Source organism: Centropristis striata, chromosome 5 (genome assembly GCF_030273125.1).
Source record: "Centropristis striata isolate RG_2023a ecotype Rhode Island chromosome 5, C.striata_1.0, whole genome shotgun sequence".
Classification (NCBI taxonomy): Eukaryota; Metazoa; Chordata; class Actinopteri; order Perciformes; family Serranidae; genus Centropristis; species Centropristis striata.
The window spans coordinates 20,884,663-20,912,591 of NC_081521.1; the positions used below are offsets into that span (position 1 = coordinate 20,884,663).

The following is a 27,929-nucleotide window of genomic DNA, read 5'->3' on the forward strand; positions in this document are numbered from 1 at the left end:
TCAAAGGACCACACGTCCGTGCTGTCACGTCAAATAATCCTCTGATTCTGTTTGTCTTCTGCAGAGTACGCAGAGAGCATCGGAGACGGGAAGAGTGACGAGTTCAAAGAGGCCGAGCGCAAGAGGATCATGGACCTTGTTGACAACTTCTAATCTCACTCTCTTTCTCTCTCTCTTTCTCACTCGCGCGTTCTCTCTCTCGCTCTGTCTCTCTCGTTCTCTCTTTCTCATTCTCTTTCTCATTCTCTCTTGCGCTCTCTCTCTCTTTCTCTCTCTTTCTCTCTCTCTCTCTCTCTTTCTCTCTCACACACACACACACACACACACACACACACACACACACACACACACACACACACACAAACAATATATTCTTACACTTGGAAACAGTTGAACCCAGCTGGTCTGATCTGGGACTGATGGTGACCTTGAGCCGGTCTAAGAACTAAAGTGGTCTTCTCTAACAAACTGAAGTCTTTTTGGTCTGTTTACATGCACAGCAATACTGCTAGGAGCTAGACCCCGATTCCAAAAAAAATGGGACATTGTCTTAAATGTAAATAAAATAACAATAATTTGCTAATCATTGTTTATCAATAATAAAAACTGCACAAACACAGTATATTTTATGTTCAAACTGATATTTGATGTATTCTGTTTTTATTTACACAGTGTCCCATCTTTTTTGGAATCGGGTTTGTACATTTATTTTCTTGGTTGAAAGAAATATAATTGTTTTAATCTGGTTTATCTTGCCTGCATCTTTGCCATCTGATGTAGGAGAAAAAAATACATTATTTGTAATGATTTGTATATTTAATTAACTAAATCTAATTGTTTAAAATGAAGTGGTTGCTGTGCATGTAAATCTGCTGTTGCTGAACTGAAACACACAGCAAACATGAGATTACAGCTACAGTAGCTGTTTACTTTCTGTCCCGCGGTGTTAAACACTGCAGAATGATTACGGACAGACGGATCTGCAAACTTAATATCTGTCCCACTTAACCTGCTTTGTTTGTTTTTGGATTTCCGTGTAAAATATTTTCTAATAAAACATTTGGTAATAAAAATCCTGATTGCATGTTTGGTTTATTTGATTAATGTCACGGTTTAGTGAGTGAGACTGGTGCAGCTTGTTGATAACCGTCTTTGAATCTCATTATGCCTTCGCATGGTTACTGTAGCACGGAGGCACAGATGGAGACAACAAACCTATATCTGCAGCTTCCTTTCAACACAGAAAGAGAGAGAATCCTGCTTCTTCTTCTTTATTTGTCTGAACCCGCCCACTGCTGGATCTCAGAAGCCTCCTGGAGCTCTCAGCCCACTGCTGTTTCTCTTTGTGACGCTGCTCACACACATCAGTGTGGAGGTGTATTATGATAGAGCTGTATACACAAACAAACCTACTGTATTATTCTCCCTGTCTGTACACTGCACTGCACTGTATCACCACTGACTTTAAGCTGAGCAGCAAATACATATTCCAAATTTCTTCTGCATTTAGAGAGAGTGTGTGTTCACGAGGGAGACTTGTAGTGAAGGTCTGACCCACTTAAACTCACTGACACACTATTTTTAGTCTGATATGAATCTTCGTCTTGTCCGTAGCATCAAGTAGTTTAGAAAAATGTGTGGGAAACATCTTTCTAATAAATATACATTACATTATTTGTTTTTATTAGAGTGCAGCTCTATAAGGCCCCCTGTGTCGCACCATTCATCCAATTTAACCTAAGAGGGAGCGGACAGGGCTTTCTGTTAAGGCAGTATGAGAATAATACAATAATTTATCCTGCACTAAATTAAAGCTGAGTGCTTAGTTTCTGTTTGCAGCATGGCCAGTAAAAGTCTCTATTTATGGAATGGCCATTGGCAACTATTTTTATCATTATTTTTATTGATTTATTTTTGTTCTTTATGCTTTGTGTTCATTTTCTTCTTATTTTACGCTTTTTCTGGCACTTTTTAGGTGGATATTTTCTTTATTTTGTTGCACATGATTTTCAGTCTTTGGGCACAAAGCTACAATAATAGCAGACACAATGGTGAATAAACGCAGAAATAGCAAAGTAGAACAACAAGCAGAACAAGCTTGCTTCAAAACAAAAGTGAATGTGGGGTTTGCTTTCACTTTGAGCCGGGGAGGGGGGCCAAGTTTACAAACATTAAACGACAATTCCTGCATAGTATGCCTTTAAAGTCTGAGTTTGAGATCGAGGTTGAGCCATGGAGTCATGGGTGATGGATGCTTTCTTTCTTGCCAATAGACTCAGATATAGTCTACTATTTGCCGTTTTCAAGTCAAATATAAGTGTCAAAATGACTGATTTTTGTTTTTCAGACTATTTGGTTGCTCCTAACAATAAGACTTTTGAGTTGATGTTTTACAACAAACCATACATTGTAATTTAACAACGACTTGCAGTTTGTCTTGTGGAGATGAGTTTATTTTCCATTTTTTACATCTAAAAACTAACATGAACACCGTTTTTTTTAACAGGTAGAATCAGAATTACTTTAATAATCCCCAGGGGGAAATTGCATTTGTTACAGAGACAGTGCTCCAGTGCGAAAGTCTAATTTATGAAATAAAATAAAATAAGAATAAAGAGCTAAAATAAATATACAAATTGTATACAAAGTATAAACAATTAACTGTCTCTCATATGAAACCAGATGCAGCATCTATTCGCATTCGTGTCATGTCTATAGTATATCTCTGTGTTATTAATCACTCACTGTACCACGCCCTCTCTGGATCCCTGACTGTAATCCTGGCAGGAAGCAGCAGTGTGGGGAGGGAACCGCGGGGCCGTTCAGACAGCTGCCGTATCTATTGCCTGTACCTAAGTGTCTTTACGAACTCTAATATCGCTCAGTAACAAGATGGGTAGAGCGGCAGGGCGTCGTTTGCATATTGTATTGGCAGAGGAGGCCCGGCCCCATGCATCTCTTATCAGTGATTATGACTGCGGCGTGTTTAACAGCGGTTGTACAGCAATTTCACAGCCGAGGGGAAGGAGAATAATTGTATTTTCCGAATGACTGAGTGCAAACAGTGTGCGCCGCTGTGCTTTTGGGCTCCTCTTTTTTAGTCGGGACTGAGAGGAAAAGGTATTCTGCTATTGAGAGTGAGCGCAGGGATTGATAATGGGTGTGAGACGGGGAAATGCAACTTAAAGCTTTGGTGTATTTAGGCCTCCAGGACCTGAAGCTCTGCATATCAGTCACTGTTGAGCTTCCTATATTCTACACTCTGTGGATTGTCTGAACTGTGTTGACCTCATAGAGATCTGCAATTTGTCAATGCTGATTGTTGATTGTTGCCCTACATTAGTCTGGAGACCAGTGGCAGATCTAAAGGAGGGCCAGAGCCCCAGTAAAAGCTTGGATCCTCCCAGCAATCTTTCAAAGGCTAGTGGGCTCAGTTTGAGAAGATGCTGGTATCATATGAAACTATGAGACCTAAAAAATCCATTGGTGCCAACCAAGGTTATTATAGTTAACGAAACCTAATGAAATTACACAAACTGAAATTGAAAAAACATTTTCTGGTAACGCTTTATATTAAGGTCCTTGTAATAACCATTAATTAACAAGTAATAAGGCCCTTTTAAGTCCTTACAAGATGCTTATTAACATTACCGTGTGTTTATAAGCCTATATAAGTGTTAATAATGGCATTATAATACAGGTTATAGCAGGCTATAAGAGATGTATAATAAGAACATTAATCAAAGCCTCATGAGTATCTTATAATTCTTCATAATAGCATTACAAACACCCATAACCCACCCATTATGTCTTTGCCATGCCTTTATTCATCCTTTGTTTGCTTATCGATATTAAAATATACTTTATTGCTCATCTATTATAAGTTAACTATGCACTTGTTAACAGTTAACTATGCTTTTTGCAGCTAAAGGGATCTAAAGCGAGAACAATGCCTTATTAATTGTTAATTAATGGTTATTACAAGGACCTTAATATAAAGCGTTACCCATTTTCTTTACCTGAAATAAAAATAAATATGAGTTGTTTTTTAAAACGATAACTAACTAAGACTGTATTGTATGGTTACAAACTAACTAAAACAAACTAAAATTATAGTTAGTTGTAGTATAGTAAAATGTTCTTCGTTTTTGTCTTTGTCAACTTTTTAAATTCAGGAACATATTGGTAAATCTGTTTATTGAGACTGGGATGTTAAACGACTATGTGAATCGATTATCTTCAAAAGGTTCAGCACTTCAGTTGAACCAAAATTCAAAAACACCCGGAGCTGCAAGAGTTAATAACCCTGTTGGTGCTAAGATGGATATGGCAGAGGAAATAAAGGCAAAATGTATTGTGACCTTTTTGAATCTCAACAAATACCCCATTACAAAAAAAAACAAAATGAATAAAAACTGAACTAAAACTAAGCATTTTCAAAAAACAAACAAAAAAAAGAATAAAAACTAGTAAACTCACTCTAAAAACTAATTAAAACTAGCTGAATTTGAAAACGTAAATTCACAATAAAAATTAAAACTAAAACAATTGAAAATCCAAAACTATAATAACCTTGGTGCAAACCATGTCATGACATCTTATTGGTTATTAAATAACGCTCATAAGTTGGCAGGGCTATTTTCAAAGGGGTCCCTTGACCTCTCACCTAAAGATTTACACTAATCTGATGCAGTTTTTCTCATACAGTACACAATGTGTTATTTTCAGCTATTTTATTTGAATATTTTTGCACACTGGGGTCCCTAAACAGTCTTGGAATTACATGAATTGGGTATGACTGGAAAGCTGGATTCAATGAGCCCAGTTTTATTAATGCGTGATGATGTTAGTCCTCATAGTAGCAAAAGTTCTTGAAACTGTATAAAATGAGCTGTTGTGACCTCTAGGATAATCACAGCCTCATGAAACTTTAAACTGGAGACCTAGAGCATTCTGAGTTTTTTTTCATAGATATACTGACACTAACGGTTTTCCAGAAGTGCTTGCCATCCAAACGCCGAAATATGCAATTCTTTCAGAAATCTACCATCAAGTGATCACTGTGACTTTTACATGCTGATACAGATAGTAGCAATGTTTAGAACTGAAACTGAATGAGAATTATCCTTTATTTCTCAACTCTGCCTTGCAGGCATACAATTATACAAGTTCACACAAATCAAGATATCATCACTCAAACTCATGGGCTCAAAACTAAGCTTCTAACTGCTGTAGTCCAACTGTCAGGCCAAAGCTCAGCTGCTGGAGAAGTTATTTCCACCAAACTGCCCACTCTCACTCCCTGCACATTACTGGACACTGCAAAAACACATTCATTTCCCATGATGGTTTTATTGGGGCATAGCAAAATATTACTAAGGCACACTCCCCGGTAAATGGGGCCTAATGACACCCTGGAGGTAAACTGACCACCAGTTGGTGATCATCATGAAGGCATCACAGCCCCTAATAGAAACAAAATATCAAGTCCATTTTTCCAGCCTCTGTGTTGTTTCTGTGTACTTGTTCACTGTTATGTAAGATTGTAGGTTTGTGCAAGGCTGTGTCTTAGGCTGCAAAAAGCACATGAACATGTGAAATAATGGTTTTGATTAAAGAGGGTAATTGGAGTCAGGTAATCCAATCAGTGTGTTGACATTCAGATATGGGTTAAAGCTAGGTTCATGTCTCTGTTAAAATACACAATGTTTGGTTTCCTCTTCAAAGCAGAGGCCTAGTGAGGTCAAAGATGCTTCTGTCAAAAGATTTCAGGAGATCAGGCTGTGGTGGTGAAGATACAATACGATTTTATCCCCATACTTGAGTCACAATACAATATTGCGATTATAAGCATTTTGCCATATGGTGAGTATTCGATACATTACAGATGCATCTCAATACATTATAATATGATGAAAAAGTCCATTTCCAGTAGTTCAAGCCAAATAGCCCCAACCAAGTATTGGGTCATATAGATGGACATACTTTACAGAGGCAAACATTTCCATATTAAACATACTTTTTAAAATTGGTCTATTGTAATATTACTTTCTTTTTGAGACACTGAATTTAAGGGCTTCATTAAATGTAAGCCAATATCATTATAATTAGAAAGAACAATGTGTTATTTCCACTTTTTGAATTGAATTACTAACATTAATAAACTTTTCTATGGTATTCTAATTTATTGAGATGCACCTGTACATTGTGATTTAACTGTTTAACTGCATTTCGTGTCCACAAAGTTAAATTCAATCAATAATTGTTTTGTCAAATGAGAGAATAATATTAGTCTATTCATCTTACTTCAGTGTTTTTATTTCTAAAGAGGAGACTTTTGGGAACCCTAATTTTATTGGGATAGCATGACATCTGATATCATGCTATCTCAATGAAAATCACCATGAAACCTCAAAAAATACCCTAACTTTGCAGCGTCACCTCAACACTTTCCCAACACATGGTGCCCATAGATTCCTTAGATCTTCTCGTTTCATATGATACCAGTATATCCAGTATATTCCTTAAAGCGAGCCTGCTATGGCCCCCAGAAAAAACAAAAACGGCGAAAATAATATCGATATAAATATCGATAGTTGGTGGCGATGAATTGATATAATATTGCCATGCAGAATATTGTGATATTATTCTGTATCGATTCTCTTCCCACTCTAGAAATGAGCTATAAGAACTAAAATGTTTTTTGTACCAATATGTAAACAGTTTTTTTCTGTTGCAGAGTTAAGCATTTTAACATGGGAGTCTATGGGGATTGATTCCAGCCTAAAGAGGAACTGCAGTTTTTGAACTCAATTTTTAAGCAACCTGCAGTTGCAGCTCAGTTTGGAAGGAAACAAAACACTAAGATCTAAACCCGGAGGGAGATCCACATAGTCGTTTGAAGAATTTAAATGATTACAAAAAAATACAAATAATAAAAAGTCATATCAGATCTCAAACCTTGATTCAAATGTAACTGTGTGGGACACAAACAAATACATATTACACAACACATCCTTATTTTGGTCTAGTAGCCAAATGGGTATAATTTAATGGTTTGATTCTGCAAACTGTCTTTTTAATTTAGAATTTCCTGTTCCTGTCCTCAAACCTTGATTCAAATGTAACTGTGTGGGACACAAACAAATACATATTACACAACACATCCTTATTTTGGTCTAGTAGTCTAGATAGTCCGGGAACCTGTCCAGGGTGTCCCGCGCCTTTCATATAATATCTGTAACAATATAATATAAAAGATCCTGAATACATTTTTTAAGCTTCAAACTAAAGTACAACCAACATATTGCACAAACCCCCATCAAATTGTTTCTTTATTAAACATAGTCTGAAGCATTAAATACAGAAATCCTGTTAGTAAAGGTAACAAGAAGGCTTTCTCTGAGTTGTTTTGGTGAAATAAATGGGTATATAATATATATATAATAATAATATTATATAATAATATATATTATTATGCCTAACAAGGTGGACAATATCCCCTCTGGTTATGCTGTCCTGTTGTGGAAAAATTGCTTAAGATCAATGAAGATTATACAAGCACTTTCATACTGTTCCATAAAGTCCAATAGCCCATATCATAATGCAGCTTGTCACTGGAAATGTTATCTCCTCCTGTTCAATAAGAGACCAGCACTGAGGCTGCAGTTCAGCACCATGGACAGCAACACAGCAAAGCTGCAGCTATAATCTAGGATTTCAGGCTATAAAGAAGTAACTGCAAACTAGAATGTAGGCTACATTTGGTTGTGGACAGCTGCAGCTCTGTTACACTGATTCTAAATGTGGGTAGTGACAAATAAACATCCTAACAAAAGCTACGAGTGGAAAATCATGATGTGATACAAAAGCAGAGCTAAAGTAGATAAAGGGCATGATGAGAAGGCTATTTTTTCTTAAAAGTTTAACCATGAAAATCATTAAAAGTTTAGCACCCAGTGACAGCAGCAACCCACCATTTCTCTTCAGATTTAGATTAAAATATTGCTAATTCGTGATTGGTGCATAATGTTTTTATGGCCGAGTCTGGTCTTTCACAAAAGAAAAATCTTGAAAGACAACGTAGAACTAATCTATTATCTAATTTTACAGAAGATAGTCTGCTTATTCAAGATCCCAGTGCTCATGTAAAATAACAAAAAAACAACCAACTGATTAACGAAAAGAGGTTTTTTAGGCTCTTTAAGCAAAAATAAATTAATAAATAGTTAATTTTAATGACTGGTATAACTAAAGGTACATTTGTTTGGACTAAAATAATGCTAACAACATAAATAAATCAAGAAAACCATGGAAAATGCCTACATATCAGCTCTTAAATTAAACTATTATGAGCTCTTGTACGCTAAAGCACGTTTTTGCGTTTGTTATTTTGTTAAAATAAAAATAAAATAATAATAATGACAACATGTTTCACCTGCGAGTCTTTTACTGGTGTCTCTCGCTTTTATAAAAACGCGTTTCTTTTGGCGAAAAATAAAACGTGGTAAAGTTTAAGGTCGCTGAACGTGTTTTCTAATATCCCTCCGCTCATAACTGATATTCCCCCACTGCAAGCCGCAGCACTACCCATTTGGGAGAAGTCCTTCCGCCGCATGTAGAGCCGTTACTGAACGGAAGCAGCAGAGCTTCAGTCAGTCTGCTGGCATATACACAGGCTGCAGCGGCTCCGTTTCTTTATTCCTCACAGTTCTCCTCACTCCCTCACTCACAACCAGAATAAGTCACCTGGATTAAAAACAAATAAATAAATAAACAAACAAACAAAGAGAAGAGAAGAGAGAGAGAGAAAACATCTTTTTCGACGTGCACTCCACCCGATGTGAAAAGGACAGAGAGAGGAAAAAGGAGAGCAAGATAAAACAGAAAGAGAAATGGGAGCGTTCAGAGTGCTGCTGGGGAGTTTACATTACATGGGACTCTACATGCAACTTAGTGTCTCCACGAGGCAAGCTGGACACGGCGAGGTGGAGAACCACATCTCTGGGAACGGTAGGTGCCACATGCATTTTCATTTTTATGAGGGGACATCAAAAGGGGCTGTGGAGAGGAGAGGACGGCATAGGTGATGCCATCTGCTCACATGCAGAGCAGCAATTAAACAAAGAGGCAGGCTGAGAGAGATGCTGATTCTGTGCCAACTATTGCAAATGTGTCTTTGATTGTGTGTGCAAAGAGCTTGTGTCTTCTTCATCTCATGCATTCAAATTAAAAAAAATGCAATACCTGTCATGCAGCCAGTGCACGCCAATCCATCCTATTAACAAGGTTTGTAGTTTTATTACAAATGTGGATGTGCAGAGCATTCGGTTGAAGCCCTTTCTAATGAGTGTGAGGCTCTCTGGTATAATTGGTGGTGTGATGTATGGTGAGCCTGCCTGCCTGCGCTCATGACTGTCAGGATTTTGTTTTCAGTGAGAGCTGCAGCTTCTCATCCCCCTCTCTCCTTATCAGTGGGTGATTCATCCAGACAGAGCAGAGGTGATGTAAGCTGATAGATGGAAGTTAATATTCTCTTTTTAGTGTACCCATTAAATCTATACCCAACAACCCTCCCCTCAGATCTGCCTTATTCTCTCTCACTCTTTCACCAGGAGCTTCCCTAAATGGCCTCCAGTGTTTACACTTTGTTACGTCATGCATACTGACACGCATAGTGTCACGGTTTTGTTGTTTTTTTATTAACTTTGGCCCGGTACATCGGTGACCACAGGTGTGGGTTTGCCTGCTGCACGATGTCCGTGTGGGTTGAAAAATGAAGTGAGGGGGAGAGTGGGTGGATGTGATGGCCAGCAGGTCTGAATGCCTCAATGCCCTTGAGGCGCTGAGTCTTGGAGTCAATCCATTTCAAACTTTTCTTACTTCTGCAAAATGTGCTCTATTATCGAGATGCTACCCAGCAGCTTAACCTATACGACCCAGGCAACCTCAAACAGCCATGACTCAGTTCATCCCGCACACTAAGCTGCACCATGTAGAAGACTGAGAAGACATTTTTTGTGTTCCCTTTTAATTGAGATACTGATTTGCACAAATAACATTATCTCATCGCTTACAATCATGTCTGCACCCACGGAAAGTGGTTAGTTGAAACTTGAGAGAGAGTCGAGTTCTTACGAAGTTTATCATCCAGAAAAAGCAGAAATCTGTTGAAAAGAAGGAAAAAAACTGGAAAATACACTCTTTTGCTTTTTTTAGAAACGACAAGTTGCATTTTATCTTAAATGTTACCAGTGGGCAAGATACGATCAAGCTTTTTCACACAGATAACTTTAATAATTGGTTTCCGTAGGATATATAGAGTCCAATACCATAAGTGTTTAAATATGTATGAGGGTTTGGCGTATGACGACATCTACAGTAAATCATTATTATAGACGTTGGTATCGTCTGCATCCAAACTGATCAAATCAGATGGGCACAAAACTAGTGATGGCCAGATGAAGCCTCATCAAGCCTTGAAGCTTTCCATCCAATTGGTTCAAAAAAAGGTTAATTTCTGAGGCTTCATGTGCTCACAAACCCCCCTGCTGGTCAAAACCTTTATTGTCATTTCAACTATTTGTGATGGCCTGTTGGCTGTCTGCAACAGTGTCAGCATGGGAATAATCACTGCCAAGAACAATTTTATGTTGTATGGTTCATTCATTAATTAAATCTGTTTTTGATTAATGTGTGGGTAATGGTAATACAGGTCTATTAATTAAAATAAAACGTGTCAGTATGATTTCAATCCAAGATGTTGAAACTTTTGCAGTATTTTCCAAAGATGGGACAGTGATTGAGCTTATGAATATGAAATTCACCATTATCAATATAAAGGATGTCCGTCATGGCAAAAAGAATTAGTCCATTCAATAAACTGTCTGTTTACTTAATTAGAATTTTATTTTACTTTGGTTTTGTATGAACCTGATTTTGGGGGAAAGTGAAAGCCCTAGTGTCCATCTTGCAAAATGAGTCCGTGCCACGCTGATAAAGCAAAATTTAATCAATGAAAGTCACCACACACACACACACACACACACACACACACACACACACACCTGGTGTTGGATGTGGACAGGGAGGCTTTTAAATCACTGTGTTGGGCTCAGTGGTCGATGACAGTCTGCCATCGGCAACCATTATATGTCTCTGACACATTGAAATAACAGTGTAGTCAGCTGAATCTGCCAAACCTTGTTTTTCACATGCTACCGTGTCCAAATACTGAAGGTCTTGATCCAAAACCATGAAGCTTAATTTATTGATATGATGTGAATAAAAGTTAAAAACTGTGAGAATGCAACTCCTGCCCAGGACAGAACTGACGCAGATATTTCTGAATCAGCTTGGGACATCTTTAGCTCCCAGTCAAAGCCTCGCTAGCTTCAGATTTAATTGACAAATTTGAATGACACTGACCTTCTCTACTCTTGGCAAGAAAGCGAAAAAGTGTATTCTCCAAAAGGTCTTTAAATAAAATTCTTCCTTTAAGTCAAGCTCCACTTAAACCCCTCTTCGACCAAGGCAGTTTGAGGGCCGAACCATCATAATGTTGAACCAGTTCTTTGCGTTTCAACAGTCAAAGAACCGACTCTGGTTCAACAGCGGCACCAACGCTTTGCTTTGGTCTCGAACCACGAACCTCTTACATTAGGGGTTGGCGGCGGGATTATTGTGACCAACAAGACCAACGAAAATGTTGTGACCACCATTTTTAAAAACAGAGCTTCACCTTGGACCGAAGTGAGATCAAAGCAGTGTTGATCTGTGACGATGTAGACAAAAACTTTTCCCTTACCTTGATGAGGGGAAATGAAGTTTCAGCACACTTACAGGGTTCAAAGCACGGTGCCATGTCAGGCTGATCAAAGCTGTAAAAAAAAATGCACGTCATACATTTTTTTTTACTGCTTATCACTGTTTTATTTCCGATTGCTCTTGCACAGGAGTCTTTGGTACCAACCGCACACCAAAAAATTTACATTTCCATTGTTATTGTTATGCTTTGACATTGTCTTGGAAAGTGGAGACCTATAGAGATGTAAACAGTGACATAATGATGTGTCAATGAACTAGCTTCAAGTTGGTCGAAAAGGGGTATTTCTTGCTCTTGCTTCCCCTGGGCTTTAAACAGTGTTTAACAGTCTTCAGTGGTAGATAGAGTTTATTGCAAGTTGCCCTGGAGATGGCTCCATTGTGATTACATAACTAGGAATCGCAGTGGAGAACAAACCAGTTCCAATTTTATGACTCCAAACTTATCAGTGTACTTACATCATTAAAAAAAACCTAGATCAGAACACATGCTGCAAATATTCTCACATTTCATCTCCACCACTGTCTTCAGACTCAGAGATTATTGTGTTGACGGTGAGCCTTTGTTTTTTTCCACACAGGAAATCGATCAGAAATTAACAAGGGAATTAATAGGAATTGGTCCAATTAACAGAATCTATAATGTCATTGCTTTCAAATCGTATAAAGTCCGATCCCCAAGTGAGATCTTGTGTGTCATCTTGGTCTCAGCTGGTCATATATGGTGTTGGTGATGGTTTCTTTTTTTGTAATTCAAGTTTTTATTTCTTTTATCCTTGGTCAGTACAACAGTACATTTGACATTGTGAGACATTTTTGTACACATTACCTGTAGCATCAGTAGCATAGTAATACAAGTGTAAACAGAAACATTAGTATGAAGGGGTGCATCAATGACGACATAGCTAGGAAGAATGTCCATACAACAGATATTATATTATATTATTGGAAACATTCAAAGGAGGGTGTTCAGTGTTCATGCCACAGGCTCCTCAGGCAGTGTAATATGAGTCCAGATTGGTGCCTTATTTTTGTTTCTGTTGTTCATCCTGTTGAGCATGAGTTCATACGAGACGGTTTTAATCATGCCGTTGGCCCATTCTTTCAGCTCTGTGTGTTCAGGTGTTTTCCAGTGTTTAAGTATTGTCCTTGCAGCTGTTGCGTGGCGATGGTTTCTACCTTGATCTTCCTCCTGCTCTCATCTGACTCCCGGCTGATTGATCTCTGAGTCCTTCCCAGTTGATCCTCTGACCAGTTTTAGTCCGGTGATGTTTCCAGTGTTCATTCATTCAGTCTCTTCACTGTTTTTCATCCATGATGTGTTCCTCCCAGCTGTCTTGTGTGATGAGTACAGCTGCTCTCTCCGGAGGGGGGGGGGGGGTCATGTCCCACTGGGATATTTCTGGTGGTTAATGTTGATCTGGCAGCGTCTCTCCTGGTCTTGGGATTCCATCATATCATTGTCGATCCTTTAAATCTTTTGTCTCTTTGCTTAAGAGTGGTCAGATTCGGACACATCAGCATGACATGTACTGCATAAAGGATATTTTTTACTTCTCCTTTTCTTGCCTTTCAGAACAATATGAGTAATTTCTTATGGCAGGTTGGCGCATCCATAACACAACACATCAGAATCATCTCAATCTGAATAATGTGCTTGTGGGAAGAGATATTTTCTAACAGTGGGTGTGTGGGATTTTTATGGAAATGAGTGCAGATACACTTGTTTTTTTTTGTTTTGTCCCAAGGGCGGAATGAAAGAAAAGAGGAGGGCAAATTCATGTACTGTGATTCCGAGCTGAAATATGAAGTGGCCCTGCAATGTAGTAATTACAAAAATTATTCAGAACAGATTCAGTACAGAGTTGTATCTAATAGGATTGTCTGATAAATTGCAGGTGTGTGTGATGATTTGCAGGGTGGGAGAGATGAGATGTTAAGGGATGAAGATGAAGATAAAGCCACCTGAACTCACTTTAACATCTCTTAAATTTGCAAAAAAAACTTTTTTCGAATGACATCCATAGTTATGAGGTAATATCAAATAAAAAGGAAAGAGAGACGGGGTCAACGGAGCGAGCGCTTTCATTTGGCTTTCTGAGAATATACTCTAAGTTTGGCTTGTATTGGTGCTTTCTGAGCCCTGTGGGGGTCATAATTTATCTTCCTTTTCCTTCACTGGCTCTCCACCAGCTGGAACAGAGAACGGTGAAAGAAAAAGAAAAAGGGAAAAGAAAGAAAAACAGTTTGGAAATCTTTGCTCGATTTTCATAATGTTCCGGTCTACATCTGCTTAGACTCTGCTTCAGTCATTGATACTCTTCAATTAACTCCTAATTAGGGCATGGTTATCCAGCGAAGCGATTATTCCAGCCAATCAATTGCCTTAATGAATCAGTGAAGGGTAAATGAGCCGTTGGGCCAATAAGATGCTTAAACTTTACAAAGGAAAAGCGATTGTAATGAGACAACAGGAGAAATGCTAACAGACATTTGGAGAACCTGTTGACTGAAAACACCAGATGTTTATATTTTAGGGCAATATGGCCGAAATCTTCTATCCAGATATAGGTAATTTCATACCTGGATAAAGATACATGTTTTCTGATAATTCTGATACATAGTCTATATGGAAAGGCCCAGTTTTGTACACTCAGGTCTGAGTGTCCTGAGTGTTTTCTCATGAAATTAAGACATTCAATGCTGTTAAAGTGAAAAAAATAGATTTGTATTTCCAGCTGTTTACATGCATGCACACAAATACAGAGTAATTAGATTGAGACAATCATTTGATTTAACTACTAGAATTAGAGTTGAACAATAACAATGAATAGATGGCTGGATGAATTTAATCCTGCACACTGCTGTTGGATAAAATAGTTGGATAAAAATTGTGAGCAGTGTTTTACAACGTTTGGGTTCCAACCATGTCCTGAGCTATATGCACTGTTGCATTCTGTGTAATGGAGTTTGAAGGCTGGAGAAGCTTGTCTTTGGAAGGTTGCCAATTGGAGTCCAGTTTGTTGATCACATTGACCTCAGTGGTAATTTACAACCAAAGTCTGTATATAAATAATGGTTAGCCAAAAACAAAATGTACGTTTTTTACCTGAAAAAAGGAACAGCAACTCCTTGGAATGTCTATTAATACAACCAAACTGACCAAAAAGACATTTTAAATGAACAAAATGTTCAAATAAACTAAATTTCATTAAGTGAAAAGGGTCATAGTTCTGAGACGAAACTGACCGAAAACACAGACAACGACAAACAAGTTCACGGCTGTTTAAAGTCAACGTTGCCATGGATACGCATTGTTCTGCTTCTCTTCTGATGACCGCTCACCTTGTTAGCCAAAGTAGTCACGCCCCAAAACACATGACTCTTTATCACCTTTTTCTTCTAAATTCAACCTTTATTTACACAATTACCATCATATTATCATGAAGAAGATTTTTTTTTACCAGCGATTGAGACCATAGTGTTGTCATGATCATTTTTCTGAGGTAATTAATCAGGTGAGACTCATTTTGTATTGCGATAGATAGGACCCAAATGCTCCTGCAACCGCCGCCAGCGCCCCCTGTTGGAATTTTTTTATTGAAATGCAGGATGAAGACACCTCAGGGTTTGCCTCACCCGGAGGTTGAGAACCATGTCCTGAGCTATATGCACTGTTGTGTTCTGGGTAATGGAGTTTAAAGGTTGGAGAAGCTTGTGATTAGAACGTTGCCAATTGGTGTCCAGTTTGTTAATCACATTGACCTCAGTGGTAATGTACAACCCCAATTCCTTAAAAGTGTAAATCCTAAATAAAAAAAAGAATCATTCAAACTCAGGATTCAGAGTGTATATTTACAAAAGCATTGATGATTGAATGATTCCATTTTGCTTAATTTTGGAGTTATCTGGGTTATAAATTGTGATGGTCAGCATGTGCTTGTTCTTGTCAATTTAGACAACATAATTGCACAGGTGCATCTCAATAAATTAGAAAATCATAGAAAATGTATTTATGTCAGTAATTCAATTCAAAAAGTTGAAATATCACATTAGATACATTACACACAGAATGAAACATTTCATGTCTTAATTTATTAAATTTCTTTTAATTATAATAATTATAGCTTACATTTAATGAAGACCTAAAATTCAGTGTCTCAAAAACAATTATATTACGAAAAATCAATTTTAAAAAGTATGTTTAATATGGAAATGTTAATATACATCTATATGCATTCAATACTTGGTTGGGGCTATTTGACTTGAACTACTGAAAACTAACTTTTCCATGATGTTCTAATGTATTGAGATGCACCTGTATATCACAATAACATTTCATCATGATACGATTCCATCAAATACGATAAATTATCACATTGAATTACTGCCCAGCCCTGCTTCCATCCCAGCCCCCCAAACCACCACCTCACAACTTTAAGAATGTATTTTTCAGCTTCACTGACTGGACTACAGAAGATAACCGTGCCTGTGAGCCTTCACTTAGGGGCCAGCGTTATATCTTCACCCTGTTCTGACCTCCATCACCAGAGAAACCAGCCCCATTCTGACATCCATTATTAGATTGGATTTGAACCATTCTTTTCAATTCAACAGGTGAATCATTTACCATTCAGCGCAGACAAAGTCCTTTATGGCTGCTGCACCGCCCTGAAAGGCTTCAGGCATGACTGCTCCTCCACTATGACAGTATTTGAGCGGAATATAGTGGATGGATGTGTGAGTATAAACCCAGGTCTGGCACAGATGCAATCACAGCCTGCGATGGTTAAGCCTCCTTTACAACCCGGGCTTTGCCACCTCTAATGCCTTTTCTAATGATGTGTGTGTTGTATAATAAATGTAGTGAGGGGAAAATAGGTCTTCCACTAAAAGCAAACTGGAGCACTGAGGCAATGACATCACACTACTGTTAGACTATTAAAGATTTAACAGTGGCCAATGCAGTATCACTGGCAAACATTCAGCAGCAGCTTGTGGGGTTTACTCGAGTCTTCTGCAGAATTAGACACCAAATGTGCCCGTCTGCTCCTCTCCTCCCACTCGCTCACACTTCACTTCTGATGGTGCTGTATTGACATGATAGTTGGGCTCCAGACATCGTCACAGCAGTGGCTATAGAGGAATTCTGTCTACTCAAAATCAGTTGATAATTAGTTTTTTCATTAAGTATGTGGTAGAGGTGTGAATCAGCAGAGGCCCCATGATACGATTTTTATCCTGACACTTGAGTCACGATACAATATTATTGCGATTTTAAGTATTTTGCGATACAATATATTGCGATTTTAATTGTTTTTGTGTCCACAAAAATTAAAATTCAATCAAGAATTGTTTTGTCCAATAAGAGAAAATTCTCAGTCTATTCATCTCACTAGAGTCTTTTTATTTTTCCACAATGAGAGTCAAACCCACAGACTGACCAACAAAGCATTCAGTCAAACTGAACTGAACTGATATCAAACATGTATGGACGACAACAACTGCAGCGTTTTCTCAAATTTTCCTCAACTTTAAGCTTCACTGCTCTGATTTTTTTTTTTTTTTTTTTAGAACATGGTGCCTATAGATTCCTTAGATCTTTTAGTTTCATATGATACCAGTATCTCCAGTATATTCCTAAAAGTGAGCCCACCACAGCCTCCGAAAAAAAAAAAAAAGGTTAAAATACTGACAGCCGTCAAAACTCTAAATATCGATACTTGGCGGTCATGAATCAATATAATATTCCCACGCAAAATATTGTGATACTAACTGGTAACTGGTAATTATTTTGGTATCAAGGTTCCAAGCAAGCTGAGCTGTTACTAGCAGGTGGACTTAGAACACTCCAGAGATAATCGTTTAGGGCAAAAAAACATTCTGGTTAGGCGTTATAAAAGACAGTTTAGAAAGTAACTAAATGTACATAAAATGCTGTGAACCCTGCGGTGTGGAGGACAGTCTAAAATGTAAATATGAGTCATATTTTGCTGCCTGTATAAACGCCCTATATTGTCGCTTTTGAGGGGAATTTTTTAATTTACCCGTCCTAGATTTTAAAAAATGCAAGCCCTCAGAATACCTACACTACGTACACTACACTTTACAGTTGACAAAGTGCAGATGCTCCTCTGTTTGGTTTCTGATGAACGAAGTGTCGTGTTGAAGATGATGTCACAGCAGTTACATATGGAGGCCATACGGCAATCAGCTACAAGAGGGAACTATCTGCAGTGGAAAACTAAATAGAAAATAAGAAGTGGTACCAAAAGTTAGTAGAGTCACGTTGAGCAGAGGAAACACGGCATAAATTGTCTTAACAAACTGCTGCCGTCTGTAAACACAAACATACAGTAGTAGAAGGAGTGAAGTGTCAGAACAAACAGGAGGGATGGCTCAGGAGCCGAGGAGACGGCGACAGAATGACAGTTTTAAAGCTTGTTGGCGCTCAGCAGTAGGTAGAGCCGATGTATTTAGGTCCTGACCTCGGTATATACTCCTCACTGAGAAGACAAGCGCTGCAGGGCAGCCTGGGATTAACTACAGAGACGAGAGAAATTATTACTGTAGCTGCAGCATACCTCCGCACAGTTGTCTCAGGACTTTAAAATCAATCTTGTACACGTCTCCTGGCTTTGTCTGCATATCCTTTCACCAGCAAAGTGTACTCAAAGTAATAATCCATGACATTTTCATATTAGTAGGTGTTGATTTAGCTGCTCTCCGTTGTTCACTCATGCAGTTTAGCAGTGAGTCAGGTAGCTGTATCTACTTGATGGTAGTGTCTATATTTTAAGGATAACTACATGACAACAGGTAATAGGTTTTGGATATTGAAAGAAAAATTGACCTGGAGTCAAGAGATTCCAGAAAGAAAGAAAATGTATATTTAATACATTAGTCCGAAAAGGATTTAATTCAGAAGCTGTAAACAGCAGTGTTCTTGCAACCCAATAGTGTACTACTAATCATACAACTTTACACAGCTTACCAAAAAAGACCTGTGCTCAGGTTAACTTTAGCACAAGGTCACCAAGCTAAACGTTCCACTAGGAATGATGCAGGTGTAAGTTGTCCTGCCTTAACAGGTGCAGCCGGAGCATGGGGTAGATGTCAATCAAACACAGTACGGGCACGCCCACAGAGCCCTGGTGAGGGGTCTAGTTCAAGGATTCAAGGATTCAGGGAACTTTATTGTCATACCAGGCACATGTTCACAAATGGGATGGAAACGAAAACACGGTACCTGAGGACCAAGCACTTAAAGCAGCAATGAACATAAAAAAATGAAATGTTTAAATGAAATGAAGAGTTCAATTCATAAATGTGCAAAGGACATACTGTATATATGCAACACAGTAGCAAAGTCGCATTGCAACTAACCTGAAAAATGCAAATTAATATGTGTATGTATGTATAATGCAAACGTTGGACTCAGTCTGTTATTGTCCGAGAGATGGGTGATAATATTTTACAATCTACAATGTCATTTAGCAAACGCCTTTTACGGAGGACAGGTAGTGTTGCAGGGCTACACCAGAGTTCAACTGTCTCACAGCCTCTGGAAAAAAGCTCAAAACCAAGTGGGTGGACTGTGAGCAGGTTATGTGTGTTTAAAATATTTAAAGTAGGTGGTCAAATGAAGACACAGATACATTTCAGGTTTTTTTTTGTTTTTTTTTTTAATTTTTGTTTCTTAAAATCCAGTAATGCCCAAATGTTAAATACTGGAAGAGCAATGAGCTCCAGCACAGAGCCTCGGCCTTGGCCAGGGAATTCCAGCGGCGTCACAAATAGGTTTCTGAAGATCCAAAGTGTATGATTATAGAGTTATATTTACAAAAAAACACAGTTGTCATGGACATTTAAATTAGCTAAAGCTTTTTTTTTGGACCAGGCTGTAAACATTTAATTTCTGCTGTATAGTTGGGCTTTTTAACATGGTTATCCCATTACCCCTTTTGAAACCAAGCCAGTTCCAGAGCTGGTTCGGAGCCGTTTCCTTATCTTGAACCAGTTCCTTGCTTTTTGGCTGCCAAAGAACCGGCTCTTAGCCAGGGAAACTACTTACAGAGTGCCACCAACTCTTTGCTAGTCTTGAACCATGAACCACTTACGTCAGGGGCTGGAGGTGGGATTATCCTGACCAACAAGACCTACTAAAAGGTATATCAGCTTATAACAGTCTAACATTAACATTTTTACGTTCAGTGTTAGGGGTGTGATGATACTCTCAGCTGACGAGACGAGACACGATATTGAACGAGACGAGACGAGACTTTAGAAAACTACAATGACACAATATATGACTGGACCAACAGACTTTTATTTAACCGAGTTGCATATGCATTTTGAAATGTTTTATTACAACTCTTTACATGCATGATGTAAGCATGAGCTTTTAATAAACTTCTTCTTCCACAAATTGAAACTAAAACTAAAATTATAAAAGTTAAGTTAAGTTTTGATCGGCGCGTAATCGATTCGCGACAGTTTTGACCGTGATCCGTGATCATATACACGACAGATTAAACATGGGAGATGCAACTGTGGCCGCCGTTGCTAACTGCACAACATCAGCAGCTGATCAAAACAAAGCAGCATGGCTAATTATCATAAACATAGGGATCTTGAATTACTAACTGTGCACAGAGTGTCCGGTGCTTGTTGTAAACGAACAGAGCTCGCTTAGTGAACACCTCCTGCAGCAGCAGCACATACACACTGTACTGTTACAGAGCTAACTGTTAGCCTATTAGCAATTTGCAGACTCTGGCTCTGCAGCTGGGAGAGACTGCTGCAGGAGGACTGTGCTGCTTCGATTCTTTCTTACTCTTCTTAATGAGCCGTCGGCCCCTGTAACTTCATCCATGGCTGCTTACTGCTTCCCCTCCTTCTCCTCTTCTTCTTCTTTTCATTTCACTGGCCCCACAGATCACAAATAGAAGTTTGGATAACTCACAAATCTCGCGAGACTGATTTTTAGCGGAAATGTTGCCGAGTTTAATCTCGTCACACCCGTATTCAATGTTAATAAGAGCGTAATCACCGCCCATAGCGATCAAGACAAGAACAAATGTCTTGTACATGTCGTGTTTGGATGCCAGTGTAGGCTCACAAAGCCAGGAGCAACATTTGTAAAGAGACAATTTAGTCTGCCGCTGTTCTTATTGTAGTTGCAGAGTGGAGACATTTCCAGACGTATACGGTGACATATTGACGTGGCTCTAGAGCCTGTGGAAAAGCAAACAGGTTCTGAGACGGTTTGCAAGTTGAACCAACTGCGAACCAGCATCAGCAAAAGAACTAGGTTTGCGTTGGTTGAGAAGGGGTGTATGGGGTCTGACTCATTTTTGCTGAGGAACTGCAGTTTTTGACAAAAAAACTAAAATTAAACTAGGATTTTAATACAGAACACAGGTAGAAAAATACGCCAGGAAGTCTGAATTTTTTTTTTAAAAAGGGATGTTTGGTACTCACTGGTGGCAGTTAAAGGACTAGATGTGGAAATTATATGTTAGAATTTGTGACTGTCCTCATCTGGTCAGCTCAAACTTAAAATATAACTTATATGCACATTGTGAGAGCACATGGTTCACTGAATGCTAAAGTGGAGGAGAACAGCACCCGCCCAGGAGCCGCTTCATTGAGTAGTGCTGCGACAAGAATGGAAACAAGGAAGAATTATCTACGGAGGGCAGAAAATGTTCTTCAAGTCTACACATACATAGAAACTGTTGTTGGATGTAATTAAAAGGCTGAAGGGAAAGAATGTCAAGGCCCGTCTCCGTACTCTGCCCGGCTCAAACTATTGTTGGGGTAAAGCATGAAAACAGTCAACACGCTGACAGACGCTACGGCGCCTGTTCTCAAGGAGACAGGGATTCACATTCAAGAGAGCGAGATAGAAACTTCAGACAGCCCTGATACAAGGCAACTGGAGCATTGTGATGGGGAGGAGAGACAAGAGAGGGCTGCCAAACATGACAGACACACACTCTCTCATCCAAGTGAATTCATCCAAATAAACTGCATGGCTAGCATCTCAATATGGACTCTGAAATAAATAAGGTGCCTGGTGACGAATACATAATAGATTGTGGGTAATCTGCTAGTTCATACTTCTTTCCTCTAGTCTTATTTTGTTTTCATACATGTGGTTTACATGTGGTTCTTTATTGTTTGGATGTAATAAATATGCTATGTTTTACAAAGAATTCACAGTTTATTTGAGGTAAAGGCCTTTCAGTTGGAGCCACAGTGGGAGTAATGGATACATTACAGTAACCTTTATCCTTGCACAGCAGCTGGAATCTTGCAGTATCATGAGATCAAGCAAGACTTGCGGGAATCACGAGTTAAAAGGAAAATCCATAACCAGTCTACTGGATCAATTAATGTCCTGTAAGAAGCTACCGGCAGCTTGGGGTGTGCTCCTAAAGAGGTCACGGAAGATGCTTCACGAACATCAGCTAGTATTAGTATTTCTGCTATTACTACTATTATTAGGTAACTTTCACATATAAAGTCTGGTGGACTCGCTGCGTGAAGTTGCAACATGGTTTGCTTCCACACTGAACTTTATCAAGCGCACCAAGCTTTGTAAACAAATGTGCTTCGTCTCTTGGAGAGAATATATTGAGGGAAAGAGCGGACACCTTTTGGAAGCTACTTGTGGACTGTAATGTATTGTAGGCTGAGTTTTTTTTACATATATATGCAGCATTGATCCACTGTGTGATTTGAACACCTACACACGTAATCTACACAGATGGTATATATACAGGTGCATCTCAATAAATTAGATATCATAGAAACGTTTATTTTTGTATAATTCCATTCAAAAAGTGGAAATAACACATTGTGTTGATCCATTACACTCAGAATGAAACATTTCATGTCTTCATTTTTCTAATTATAATGATTATGGCTTACATTTAATGAAGACCTAAAATTCATTGTTTTAAAAAATGTTAATATCACAAAAGACCAATTTTGAAAAGTATGTTTAATATGGAAATATGTCCATCTATATGACTCAATACTTGGTATGGGCTATTTGACTTGAACTACTGGAAATTGACTTTTCCATCATATTCTAATGTATTGAGATGCACCTGTTTGTATATGTATACAATGTATACATGTATGCAACATTGTAGTGATTGAATCCATCAGCCACCATTCTGTCGCTAAATAATTTGAAGATTTCGTTGTTTGTGTGTGTCGCAACACACTGTCATGTGATTGTCTGACCCTATTTCCATAAGGGCCTTTACTTCATCATTAGACCACATCTGCCCACGAGACATTTAGACTTAGACTAAGACAGACTTTATTGCCATTCAGTTATACATAAAAATATGCACATTGGACCAAATTCTGTTGCATTGGCTCACAGTGATTGTAGTCTGGAATGTCAGATAAATAAAGTTTAAATATAAATATAATACTGTAAAAATAGAATATTTATATTGCACAGAAGTATAGCAGCAGTAGTAAATTTCAAGCGAACCAAACAGCTCAGGGGTGAACGCCTCCTAAGTAATAGTAAAGTATTTCTTCACTGCGGGCTTTTCTCAACGGAAAATATGTTTTCACTCTTCTTCCAACCGCCTTCAGCAAGTTTGATTGACAGGTGGTTCATTCAGTCACATGCAACCACAGTATTTTTTTAAATATTGCAATTAACCTGCAATTCACTGTAAAAAAAAAAAAAAAAAAACAACCAACCAAACCTTCTTTTGTATTTTTGAATTGAAATCGCATTTTATGCACTTCTAGTTGTCACGCTAACACCGTGCACGTCTTATTTCCATACAGAAACGCCACGATTCAGCAGCTCCCCAGAATTTATATTTCATTAGGCTGGAAAAGATAAATTCTTGCAGGGTTTGCAGCTCAGATGAGACATCCTTTTAAATATTAAAGCAACTCTGCAGTACAATAGATCTGTAAATGAATAATGAATTTATAGAGAAATAACAGAACAATGTAAAGCTTGAATAGAATATGAAGCCTGGAGCATAAACTTCACTCTAGTTTACGGTCGTATAGTGAAGCTGTGGAGGCTGAATGTGATGCATCTGATGCTAGCAGCCCATTTATCAATCTAACCCTTAAGAAACAGCTGCAGTTCAGCTACTCATTGCTTGACGATGTGGACTCAGACCTTCGGTGTCCTCTATCATTCTTACCTCCTCCCCAACCTGTCACTGTGTTGTGTGTAAAATTAACTCTCCTCTTTCTTCCCCTTCGATCAGAACGCTCTGTTCAAAATCGGCACAAACAAGCTGCGGGGTCAGCCGGCAGTCAAGGACTCTCCCTCTGTCTTTCTCTATAAGTGCCTTCTGCTGCACTCGTCCTTCAGTCTCTTGCAAAGCACTTCACTGTTGTTGCCTGAGTGTGTGTGTGTGTGTGTGTGGGGGGGGGGGGGGGAGGTACTCTGGAGGAGAAATGATTGCGGGCAGCTTTGAGCATGGCGATCCAAAGCTACACTTTCTCTGAGGTGTGCCTCCATGACTAAAACTCATCTCTGGGACTCATCATCCAACTCGCCACGGCTCTGTGTGTGTGTATTGGCACGTTGCTCTGCAGACTTTGGGTGCGAGATGATAAACGCAGCTTTGAGACAGATGATCCAAACCGTCACTCTCTCTCGTGTGTGTGTGTGTGTGTGTGTGTGTGTGCAGGAAGAGATGGAGAGTATTCCCTCTATTGCACTCAGCGTGGTGTTGGGGGGGAAGTGCTTGGCTGTGAAGACTTGTCTGAGAGAGTGTTGCTTATCTTCCATTAGACACATTACTGCCAACGTTGCCATCAAAGTGGAAAGGCACGCACACACACGACTCTCAGATTTAGAGAGACACACAAACACTTCTCCTGGGGAGGCACTTGGCAGGATTCATCTGTTGGCAGTCTCACTGAGGGAGGAAAGAGGAGGAGGAGGAAGGCAGGCGAAGAGGGGAACGTGATGTATCCGTGGTCCAGGATCAGTCATTTGCAGCCTGAAAGAGCTCCTCAGCCTCCAGCAGGCCGCCACATAATTTAGTGAAGTATCATTGTTCCTGTGGAGAGTCTCTCTCTAATTTGCGGTCGACTCTTCTCCAGACTGTGCACTGCATCTTAACTTAAAGTTTGTTGCTCTGACAAAGATTATTCTTCTGTTCTTCTGCCGCTACAGTTATCTGCATTTATTTGACTCATATTCAGAAAATAGAAACTGTTCCAGTCTGCAGGATTCTGCTATATATAGTCCTGCTGTGACATCACTCAGCGTCTCAGCCGGCGCTCCACAGAGAGTCAGAGAAATGTAAATTAATCTTGTGCATATTTGTGCATATTTGTTGCATTTTAAAAAAGAATAAAGCCCACGCTGCAGAAAGCTGCCTTTTTAATCACATTTAATGCAGCAATGCAATTGCAAGGCTCCCTCGTCAGTCCGTTGCAGGTCATTTATTATTCACATACTGCTGAAAATAATGAATAAAGTCTCTCGTGAGCACAGTAACAAACACGTCACTGTTTCCCCGTCAGTGGTGCTGTGTTTGTGAGTTCTACTATGTGCCGCCGGAATATATTTAGCATGTCCGCTGACGAGAACGGCTTCAGACACATGTTTCTAGAAAGTTGTAGATATCAACAAACCCTTAGAAAACACACCAGTACTTAAGGAACATGTGGAATGTAAACGGAATATATACATCTGGACAGTATACATACTATGCATTGTGGACACACTACATACTCATTTTTCATCACACTTAGTATGAATAGTATGTGATTTTGTCTTTGTTGAACTTTGTTCTAATACTGACTTGTAAGATGGCTTTTAAATTACTACAACGAGATATAATTATTAAAAGGTTAATAAAAGATAGGTTATTTATTTTTATTTGCTGCATGATTGGTTTTTTTCTGTCAGAAGGAAACTGACGTGAAACCAAACTTGCACAATAGCAAACCAGCATGCACATTATGACACTAAAACACAGCGACATAGTCTTTTTCTGTTAGAGGTAGGGGAAAATCAATACAGCATAGTATCGCAATATTTAGCATGGCAATATTATATCGATTCATGGCCGCCAAGTATCGATATTTAGTGTTCGGTATTTTCGCCGTTGCTTTTGTTTTTTGCGGAGGCCATAGCAGGCTCACTTTTAGGAATATACTGGAGACTGGAGAAGATCTAAGGAATCTATAGGTACCAGGATATCTTGTTGTGAAGTTTTTGAAATAATACTGCAAAATTAGGCTAATTACTTATAAGTAATGTTTCCCTGTTTCTACCAGGCTACCTATAGGCTGTTAAAGAATAGCTAAAATGGGAACAAAAGTCAAAATGGGACAGAAACAGAGACAAAACACGCAAAAAAAACATTGAATGACACTCTGTTAATAATACAAATTGTTTCTGCATTGTTGCCAATCATTTTGGAAATGTTAATGTGTACATTTTGATCTTGAGCACAGTTCTTTGAAGCTGTAGTTTTGTGTTGAATACATTATTGTGAGCTGGGTTTATGGTGCCGACTATTTCAAATCTTTAGATCTTTTGTTAGTTTTAAGATGTAATTTTGTGAGACAAAAACGTGGCATTTTAAAATCAGTTATTGTAGCTGTATCTGCCTTTGTATACATGATTCATTCATTTCTATTTCCAAATGATCCTGCATCTCTTCCATTAGTTTGGTAACCCCGCCCTCTCTTCTAACCTCCCAGTCATCTCTCATGGACTTGATGCTCTGATGATGAAACCCTGTTATTCTATGCAGTGATATCGTGGCTCTGTGTCAGCCCTTTGAAATCAATCCATCACATAATCAGCAGGCAGCATCCCATGACTTCAAGCATATGGGGGAAACTGACTTTGAAGATTGCTTTAATGTGTTTGCTTCTCACACAGCCTTTCATGTGGCTGATATGGAAGCAAACAGTCAGGCCACCAACAAACCTGGCCCCACACAACTTTACTCACACACCTGTGCACCCTGCCATCTCACAAACTGTTCTTATAAAAATAAAGAAACATTTTTGTGTATATTTGAGATTATGAAGATAGTTTGGAGCATACACTAATAGTGGATTTAGGAAGAAAGACAGTCAGTCATCAACTCTGGATGACACATGATGTCAATGGTAAGGCACTCTGCACTAGGAATATTGGGAGCTAGCATTGGCAAATGGTAGAGGTGGTGGAAAAAATCGATACAGCAAAGTATTGCGAGGCAATATAATATTGATTCATGGCCACCAAGTATCAATATTTATTGTTCATATGGCCGACGGTCCGTCACTATTTTTGCCGGAGATACTGGTATCATATGAAACCAGATCTAAGGAATCTATAGGCACTGTGTGCGTCAGGATATTGTATTGTGAATTTGAAATAATGCTACAAAGTTAGACTTTTTTATGTTTCATTTAAAAAAAAAATTCAGAGCAGTGAAGCTTAAAGTTGAGGAAAGTTTGATAAAATGCTGCAGATCAGTTTGACTGAATACTTTGTTGGTCAGTCTGTGGGTTTGACTCTCACTGTGGAGAAAAAAAAAGACTGAAGTGAGATGAAGAGACTGAGAATGTTCTCTTAAAACAATTCTTGATTAAATTTAACTTTATGGACACAAAATGCAATTCAACAGTTAAATCGCAATATATCGTATCGCAATACTCACCATATCGCAAAATGCTTAAAGGCAGGAATACATTGGCCAGACAGTCGGGCGTCGGGGACAGTCGGGGACAGTCGGGATTAGTCGGACGACTTCGGGCCTGGTCGGGCCGGTTCGACATGCTCAGTCGGGGATCGACGGCTGTCAGGACAGTAGACTCGTCGGGTCCTCTGATTGGCTGTCTGCTAGCTATGGGCAAATCTGATTGGCGGTGCTCTAGCGAATCAGTGCGGTGTGTGGGAGGGGCGGATACTATTAATTAATTGCTATCTTCGGGCAAGAACGAGTCCGAGAGCAGACAATGCGACCATCAGCTCAGCCGGAGCGACCATTTCGCAGTGAAGCTTTGTTGTCCAAAACGTCTTCTCAAAACTAATAACAGGGGGTGCCCCGTTGGCACACCTGGTAGAGCGCGTACCATAGAGGCAC

At 39.0% G+C, this 27,929-nt stretch overlaps 2 protein-coding genes across 2 annotated transcripts in view; both read left to right on the forward strand.

Annotated features, from left to right (window-relative positions):
- The window catches only part of ctnnbl1 (catenin, beta like 1), an 89,132-nt gene extending 88,059 nt beyond the window's left edge, over window positions 1–1,073 (forward strand). Inside the window, exon 16 of the mRNA XM_059333269.1 lies at window positions 65–1,073. Coding sequence (XP_059189252.1) covers window positions 65–153 — 89 coding nt within the window. The 3' untranslated portion in view covers window positions 154–1,073. The remainder of the gene's footprint in view (window positions 1–64) is intronic.
- A 7,600-nt stretch (window positions 1,074–8,673) lies between these two features.
- Window positions 8,674–27,929, forward strand: part of LOC131971881 (V-set and transmembrane domain-containing protein 2-like protein) — a 66,667-nt gene continuing 47,411 nt past the window's right edge. Inside the window, exon 1 of the mRNA XM_059333540.1 lies at window positions 8,674–9,012. Coding sequence (XP_059189523.1) covers window positions 8,895–9,012 — 118 coding nt within the window. The 5' untranslated portion in view covers window positions 8,674–8,894. The remainder of the gene's footprint in view (window positions 9,013–27,929) is intronic.